The 9,106-nt window shown below is 38.1% G+C and overlaps 1 protein-coding gene across 1 annotated transcript in view; it reads right to left on the reverse strand.

The window, feature by feature from the left end:
- Positions 1-293: 293 nt before the first annotated feature.
- Positions 294-9,106, reverse strand: part of LOC118766049 — an 81,676-nt gene continuing 72,863 nt past the window's right edge. Inside the window, exons 16-17 of the mRNA XM_036509203.1 lie at positions 7,055-7,148; positions 294-622 (exon numbers count right to left, since the gene is read on the reverse strand). Coding sequence (XP_036365096.1) covers positions 294-622; positions 7,055-7,148 — 423 coding nt within the window. The remainder of the gene's footprint in view (positions 623-7,054; positions 7,149-9,106) is intronic.

The following is a 9,106-nucleotide window of genomic DNA, read 5'->3' on the forward strand; positions in this document are numbered from 1 at the left end:
GAATGACGAAAATACATGGCTCGCTATACAAGATTGTTCGACCATTATACTTTCAGGGGCATAGAATTAATAATAACTTGAATTTAATTAGAAATAATTATTACTGAAATTATTAGGTTGTCCCAAAAGTTTGTAAAACACTTGCGAAAATTGAATTTTTACTCGCTAAGTACTAATAAAAACAACAAAAATTATTCCTCAAAATAAAGATCATTATTTTCCAAGACTTTCTACGAACTTTTGGGACAACCTTATATTATTCTTCGGTTGAAAAGACAAACAAAAAAACCTCACTAAATTTTGAGAAACATAGTAGTATAAACCCATTTAATTAATGGTATGAAATCCATTAGGACAATGGAGACAAATGGGACTATAACTACGACCAAAACCGTCGATCCAATGAAGAAAGAGGATTCTCGCTGGTCTTTCATGCTATTTTTCGATCGAATGTATTTGGAAGTATTCTTGCGCGGCATAATGAGTTCGATTTCTAATTGTTTCAATTTCTCGTTCAGTTCTTCTTCTGTCAAGTTCTTTGGTTCAGTTTTACAACATAAACACGAATGACTAACCGGTGTAGTCCGCGTAAAATCGATATTAGTGTTCTGCTCAAGTGTAGCTGTAATGACAGAAGAAAAGCAAATAAGGAAGACCGAAATTGTGCATGTTTGAAGGTTTGTTATTATAATCACGGTGTAAGCCCTTCTGTTCTCGTATGTATATCGATTAGTACACACGTGTAAATGTACATGCTTTCACATATTCCTGAATGTTCGATTCAACCGTCACTTTTAAATTAACGCTCAAGTATCACCACCAAATCTATGCATAAAGCCTGGAAGGAACTGAGAATTTCTACAGTGTAACTCAGAAAGAGGCTACTGTATCAAAGCAAGGCTAATGTGTCAAAGCGATGTTAGACGCCTCGTCGATATATTCGTCTGCTGTGCAGGTCGACTCACATATTACTATGTAAAATGTAGCTCTGCTACAAGACTACTCATTTACATATTTCGGTCAGAATGCAGCCATGCAGGGAAACCGCCTTGAAGAGCTTAGTCAATCAATTCGATCTCAGAATTTATTTTCTTTTTAAATCTAGTACTTATTCTATCGGTCCCTTTTTGCTGATAAGTTAGGGGGACGCAAGCAAACCAACACCTGTTGTCAACAAACGTGAGACACAAACACATGCACAAATGTGAAGGGAAACGGAAAAATAAAAACGTGACATTGCTATGTTTGCTGCGCTAACCACTGCTCTAAAGTGACACCACCACCATGGATCACGCAAATTAGTAGATTTAAACTAAGTAGATACAATGTCATACCAGGGACCTGTTAATGGGGATCTCAGTTCACACAGAATCAAGATAGAATGTGAAGGCCTTCTGTACAGTTTCTGTCACTAAATTCACGCATAAGGCAGTGATTGGCCTAGTACAGGGCGCTTGCTTAAGGAGCCGAGCTTTGGAATTGAATCCAAAGCTACGTGGTTACGATGCGAACTAAATCCGAGAGACAGAGTAAGTATAGAAACAGCAGAAAAATAGAGGTGACAATATAAATGTTGACCGGGGACTGGAGTGTGTCAGATATATTTAGTAAAGATGAAAGACATAAAGAATTCTGAAGTGTAACTGCGTTCATAAAAACCAGAATGTCATTGGAAAGTAGTGTATTCAGAATGACATGGATTTGATTTTAGTAATTGTGAAAAGGAAACAGACTGACATGTTGCTAGAAGGTTGTACTCATGTAGCATAAATAGAGGATTCTGTAACTTGGTATTCATGTACACTAAAAGTGGCATAACGAAATCTTGTTACAAGTACAATTGAGATTTTTGCTTATTTATGCAATGAAAAACAAAAGGAAGGCTGACAAGCAAGCGATGTGTTGAAAGCATGGCACCATGCAGAGGTTATGGCAACTCTTCAACGTATTCCATTCACATAATGTAAGAATGTATTCTTCCCAGCAACTACTTTAGATCAATTGTTGTAAGGTTTTAAGTTTTTATCCGTCGCTTGGTTTAACACCACCGTCTCCGGTTTGGGTGCATTTAGCAAGTACCTTGAAATCATCTCTCTGGTCTGAGAACACCTTTCTCTGTCTTTGTCTATCTGTTTGTCTGTTTGTCTGTCTGTTTGTCTGTTTGTCTGTCTGTCTGTCTGTCTGTCTGTCTGTCTGTCTGTCTCTGTCTGTCTGCCTGTCTCTCTCTCTCTCTCTCTCCTCTCTCTCTCTCTCCTCTCTCTCTCTCTCTCTTCTCTCTCTCTCTCTCTCAAAAGACTCGGAGGATCAGAAAACGGTCAAGGAAAGTGCTTCTTCTCATGTGAGTAAACCATTAAGAAACTTCTTTTGTTAGGAACTGCAGAAACAACAATGTTCCACAGTCTATTCAAAGCAAAATCAAGTCACGCGCGCACACACACACACGCACACGCTCGCACACAAATTAATATAAAAAAGTGTTGTTTCAAAAGAAAATTACTTTCGATTGATTGAGCTGTTGATACTGAATAATCGACGCTGCTTATTTCTTCCGTTCTGGGTGCTATCGTTGATGGTGTTGTTATTGTTGTTGGTGCTGGTGGCAATGACCTTTCTGTTGAAGTTGTTTCCTCTTTCGCCGACGTGGTTTGGCTTGTTGTTGTTGTTGTTGTTGTTGGTGTTGCTGTTGGTGTTGTTTCTGATGTTGTTGACTCAGTTGTTGGTGTTGTTGGTGTTGTTGATGTTGTTGATGTTGTTGGTGTTGTTGATGTTGTTGATGTTGTTGGTGTTGTTGATGTTGTTGCTGTTGTTGCTGTTGTTGGTGTTGTTGGTGTTGTTGATGTTGTTGCTGTTGTTGGTGTTGTTGGCGTTGTTGGCGTTGTTGGTGTTGTTGATGTTGTTGGCGTTGTTGATGTTGTTGGCGTTGTTGGTGTTGTAGTTGTTATGTTAGAGGTTGTTGCCATCGCATTCGGCACGTAGTAGCCTTTCGAGTACACTGTGGTGTTAACAAATAGAAACGTATTAAAAAGTCATTTAATGATAAGGTCTCATCATTGATATTAAAACAAGGTTTAAAAATACTATAAAAGTTATTAAACGGAGTTAATTTCCTTTCAGTCATATATGATAAATTGTGACACTTATAAGTGTGCATAATTGTACATTATTAATTCTCTTATCCTTGATCTGGCAACAATCAAGAAACTCTCAACAGCCATCTGGAATACCACCTCACCACTTAACACTTAAAATGGAGGCCCCAATCATGCTGCTCAGGAATCTGGGCCCATCTCGCCTGTGAAATGGCACCAGATTGGTGGCGAAAGCGATGCAGCCCCATGTCATAGAGGCAGTAGTTATCACTGGGAAATATAAGGGTAAGGATGTCTTCATTCCACTGATCCTATTAATTCCATCTGACCTCTCCTTTGAATTTAAATGGCTCCAGTTCCCAGTGAAACTAAGTTTTGCTATGTCAATAAACAAATCTCAAGGATAATCTCTCAAGGTTGTTGGACCTAACCTTGCTTCGCCTTGCTTCTCTTATGGGAAATTATATGTAAGATATTCGCGAGTTGGAAGTCCCAAAAAGTCTTTTTATTTGTACCCCAATTAAAGGACACACTGAAAACATTGTATATTTAGAAATTCTACAAAATTAGACTGTGGTTGATTTCAGGATTTGTTTTAATAACTTTGTTTATACACGCGTCATCTGATAGAATTTTTCTGAAAATATATTTTTTATCACAATAAATATATTTATTTCCTTTAGCATCCTTTAAACTTCCGAGCAACGCCGGGTACTTAGGATAGTGTGTTAGTGTGTGTGTGTGTGTGTGCGCGCGCGCGTATATTTATATATATGTATTGCTTGCTAGAGCGGACCCTACACACGCGCGCGCGTGTATATACAGGATGGGGCAGAGGGGACGGACATTTTTGAAATGGCTTTTACCCAGCCCCAGGGAGAGGGACATATGTCCGACAGCTATCATTCGGTCCGTGGTGTCTTAGCATATTTTTATTTCCAGGTGAAGTCATGGCGCTTTGGACGACAGAGTACCGCGTGTTTGCCTACGACAGTTATGTGAAGAATAGTGAGTCTGTCACAGCAGTTCAGCACGAGTTTCGGCGTCACCCGTAACACATTCTTATATTGGGTGAATGCACTTCGTACGCGAGGTGCACTAATGAATAGAATTCTGGTAGGGGTCCGAATCGCTCTGTTTGGAGGCATTCCATAGAACTTGGCATCGGTAATTGATCGGTAAGGCGAATTTTGCATGATGACCTGCATTTCCACCCGTACAAATTGGTCATTGGGCAACAATTGAAACCATGGGACTATGCACTGCGGCTTAACTTCGCTCGTCAGAAGGAAGCAAGTTTTGAAGCAAATGACAAACTTATTTTGTTAATAATTGATGGAGCTCATTTTCATCTCAATGACATGGGGAATCAATAGAACTGTCGTTATTGGGCTCTTGAAAACCCGAGAGAACTGCACGAAAAACCACTGCACAGCCCAAAAGTGACGTTGGAAAAGCCCCTAAAATTTGGACACCTAATCCCCCAGACTGCAACCGCCTTGATTATTATGTGCGAGAGACCAACAAAACTCCTTATAACACCAAAGATGAACTGAAGGCAAGGGTTATGGCAGCATTCACCAACTTAAACAAGGAGATTGCAGGAGATTCTGAAGTCTTCTGGAGGCCATGGTTGAACCCAAAGTCGATTTAACTGAATAAATTTACTCTTTAGTAAAATGAGATGTCAGTGATATTTTCATTTTTGCGTAATTTTGACAACAGTTTATTCACCGCACCCTGTATATATAATATATATATATATATATATATATATTATATATATATATATATATATATATATATACATATATATATATATATATATCACAATCAAGGAATGGCCATAATAGGCCATTCACCCACTAGAAATAACAGCCAAAGCTTCAACCGCAAAATAATAACATCAATTCCGCAAACCAGGAGAAAATTAAAAAAACATTTACCCTGTAATTTCTTATACGATGCACCGTTTCATCTATTGTTTAATGGTAAACTAACCTGATTAAATTAATCAAGTCAATCTTCCATAGGCCGATAGATTCGTCAGTAAGAAACAGCCAAGATCTGAGCAGATATTATCACGAGGCACCTCTGTCCCTGCCTCGGCAATATCTGACCTAAAATTTTCAAATCATCGCACTCGCGCCAAATTTATCGGCAGCAAATATAAGCCGCCGATTCCATTACGGAATTAACCAGAAAATTCATAATTAATCATATAGGGTGGCAAAAAAATTTCGTAGAATTTATTTGCCACCAGCGGCCTAGTGGGAAAAAAATTAAATAGTCATAGACCATTTATAAGTTCAACATCACAATCAAGGAATGGCCATAATAGGCCATTCACCCACTAGAAATAACAGCCAAAGCTTCAACCGCAAAATAATAACATCAATTCCGCAAACCAGGAGAAAATTAAAAAAACATTTACCCTGTAATTTCTTATACGATGCACCGTTTCATCTATTGTTTAATGGTAAACTAACCTGATTAAATTAAATCAAGTCAATCTTCCATAGGCCGATAGATTCGTCAGTAAGAAACAGCCAAGATCTGAGCAGATATTATCACGAGGCACCTCTGTCCCTGCCTCGGCAATATCTGACCTAAAATTTTCAAATCATCGCACTCGCGCCAAATTTATCGGCAGCAAATATAAGCCGCCGATTCCATTACGGAATTAACCAGAAAATTCATAATTAATCAATATAGGGTGGCAAAAAAATTTCGTAGAATTTATTTGCCACCAGCGGCCTAGTGGGAAAAAAATTAAATAGTCATAGACCATTTATAAGTTCAACATCACAATCAAGGAATGGCCATAATAGGCCATTCACCCACTAGAAATAACAGCCAAAGCTTCAACCGCAAAATAATAACATCAATTCCGCAAACCAGGAGAAAATTAAAAAAACATTTACCCTGTAATTTCTTATACGATGCACCGTTTCATCTATTGTTTAATGGTAAACTAACCTGATTAAATTAAATCAAGTCAATCTTCCATAGGCCGATAGATTCGTCAGTAAGAAACAGCCAAGATCCGAGCAGATATTATCACGAGGCACCTCTGTCCCTGCCTCGGCAATATCTGACCTAAAATTTTCAAATCATCGCACTCGCGCCAAATTTATCGGCAGCAAATATAAGCGGTTGAAGCTTTGGCTGTTATTTCTAGTGGGTGAATGGCCTATTATGGCCATTCCTTGATTGTGATGTTGAACTTATAAATGGTCTATGACTATTTAATTTTTTCCTATATATATATATATATATATATATATTGATGGCTGGAGCGAGCCCTGGCTATGTCTCTGGCGACCAAGTACTCGCATTGAAGATGAGCCAAGCTGAGTCAGTCTCGTGATCCTGTTGTCTGCTAGAGGATGGTAGGGATTCGCTCCCCCTGCTAGCAATATATATATGAATGTACAGGGTGAAGCGCCGCACTGATAATCAGCTGGCGGAAGGTCTGCCCGGGGTTAAATTAGCAGTAGCGTGAAACAGCCACTTTGATGTGGCGATTAACCATTTACAGAGGCTCTGAAAAAAAAAAAAGATATAGCGTGGCTTTTCCTCCTTTGACGAAGATATGAAATTAAAATTAATAAAATTTAAGGCTGGTATAATAATTGCTTCTAATTTAGGCACGAAGCTGATTTTGAAAACAGTAGGGGGCTAATCAATACAAGCGACCTTAGTACCTCACCGTTTATTTATTGTTGTTGAACGATGAACGGCAAAGTTGATCACGGTGGGATTTGAATAAATAACGTAAAGAACTGCAACATATACCCAGAACATTTTCCCATCGTTCAAACGATTCTGCCAGTTCTGCGCCTTCACACATGTGTCATAATGAATCACTTTACAGGGGAATATAAAAGAAAAATTGAAAGTATACCTATGATGGCGCAATAAGGGAGTAATATTTCACAAGGAAATTTAAACTATATACTTACAAAAAATTGCCCATTCACAGACACCATCTTCGTTGTGGACGGTTTTTAATGTGTAGAATTCGATCGTGCCATAATGTATGAATGTAAGATTCACCTGGAGAATAATAAATCATACCAAAGTTAGCTGGGTGTGTGTATGTATGTATGTATGTATGTATGTATGTATGTATGTATGTATGTATGTATGTATGTATGTATTGTCCCATTCGATCTATAAGTGAGTTTGATTCCGTTACCCTTGATTGTCAGGCTGTTGGTTCATCCGGTATTGTGGAGAGGAAGATGTCTAGTTTCTTTTTGAAAACATTTATTTCCACCTTATGTAAATTTCATAATTTCTATAGCAGGGCATTGAAGAACTGTGGGACTTTGAACCCTAGACTATTGCAGTATCGGATTCTAGATTTGGATGGAGTGGATGGTACGATACAAGGGTGGCTGGTTCTGGCATTTGTATAACATTCAATACTTAAATTAGGTACTAGCCCTTCTAGAGTTTTCCATATGTAGATTTTTGCATATTCTTTCGCCTTCGATCCATAGAGTAAAGTTGCAGTTTTCTCAGCCTATCCCTGTAGCTCATCCGATGCACTGTTTCAATATTTTTAGTGTAGTAGCATTGGACTGCTTCAAGCTCTGCTGTTAGTTTGGTACTATGTGGTGACCGTAACTGAGAGCAGTAGTCCAGGCGCCTGAGAATAAAGGCTCTCCACAGGGTTATCATAGTTTCTTGGTCTCTTGTTTTGAAGGACCTCAGTATCCATCCTGCCAGTTGTCTGCACTTTGCTGCCATCTTGGTAATGTACATATAAAATGATGCATCATTGTACATACTGATCTAAAAGTCATTCACTGCTAGTGACTCTGGGATTGCAGTGCTTTCACAATGATTAGTGATGAAGGCGTCAAGCAAATTAAGACCATTCCTTTGCCTACCCACACAATTTCTCGTAAAATTCAAGACATTTCACAAGACGTTGATGATGAACTCCGCGAACATTTCACTAAAGTAAAAAACGAACTCGAAAACTTGTGGGCCTTACAAATCGGTGAAAGTACAGACATCAGCAATAAAACAACTAATTTCATTTCTGCGAATCATTAGAGGTGGTAAAATCATAAGTCAGTTTTTCTTTTGTTGTGAATTGAAGGGAAGAACGACAGAAGATGTCTTTAACTTGTAAATCAAAATGTTGTATTGAGAAGGATGCAGTGGCAAATTTGTATTGGTGTTTGCACCGATGGCGCTCCATCCATGCAGAGTCGAATAAAAGGCTTTGTAGCTCATATATTACAAAAAAATTTACAAGTTAAAATTGTACATTGCATGGTTCACTGCTAAGTTTTGGTGTCAAAATCTCTACCTGATGGTCTCCTGAAGACGATGGACAACGTTGTTAAAGTGGTAAATTACACAAAATCGCATTCCTACAGTGCAGACTTTTTGCATCCCTATGTAAAACTATGGATTCTGATTTTAAGTGTTCGCTGCTTCATATAGAAGTACAATGACTCTCGAAAGGAAAAGTGCTCTCTCAATTCATCTCTTTGCAAACTAAAATGATATGTTTCTTCGATGCTGAAAATTCTGGATTTGAATTTCTTAACGATGATAATTTGTGGTTGCAAGTAGCTTTTCTCAAATATCTTTTTGAGAAAGTGAACGTTTTTTGAGTCTGCAAGGAGCCAACTAAAATATTATTACAATAACAGGAAAATTAAAATCTTTCACCGACAAATTAGAACTGTGGATAAGGAAAATTAAACTCGCAACTTGATTGCTTCCGAGGCGTAAAGGCTTTTCCGAACAACTTAAACATTTTGTCAGAAGTGGAGAAGACAGCAGAAAACCTCTTTGTATAATTTTCTCAGTATTTTCCATTACTTGATAATCAAATGTACGAGTGGGTCAACAATCCTTTCGCAAGATACGACAGTATACATCTGTCATTAACATTAACAGAAGAAAATTTAATAGAATTGAGAAATGATCCTGTGAACAAAGCCTCATTTTCTGTGCTAGAATTGTCAGAATTTTAGATTTCACTTTGG

This window comes from Octopus sinensis, linkage group LG14 (genome assembly GCF_006345805.1).
Source record: "Octopus sinensis linkage group LG14, ASM634580v1, whole genome shotgun sequence".
Classification (NCBI taxonomy): domain Eukaryota; kingdom Metazoa; phylum Mollusca; class Cephalopoda; order Octopoda; family Octopodidae; genus Octopus; species Octopus sinensis.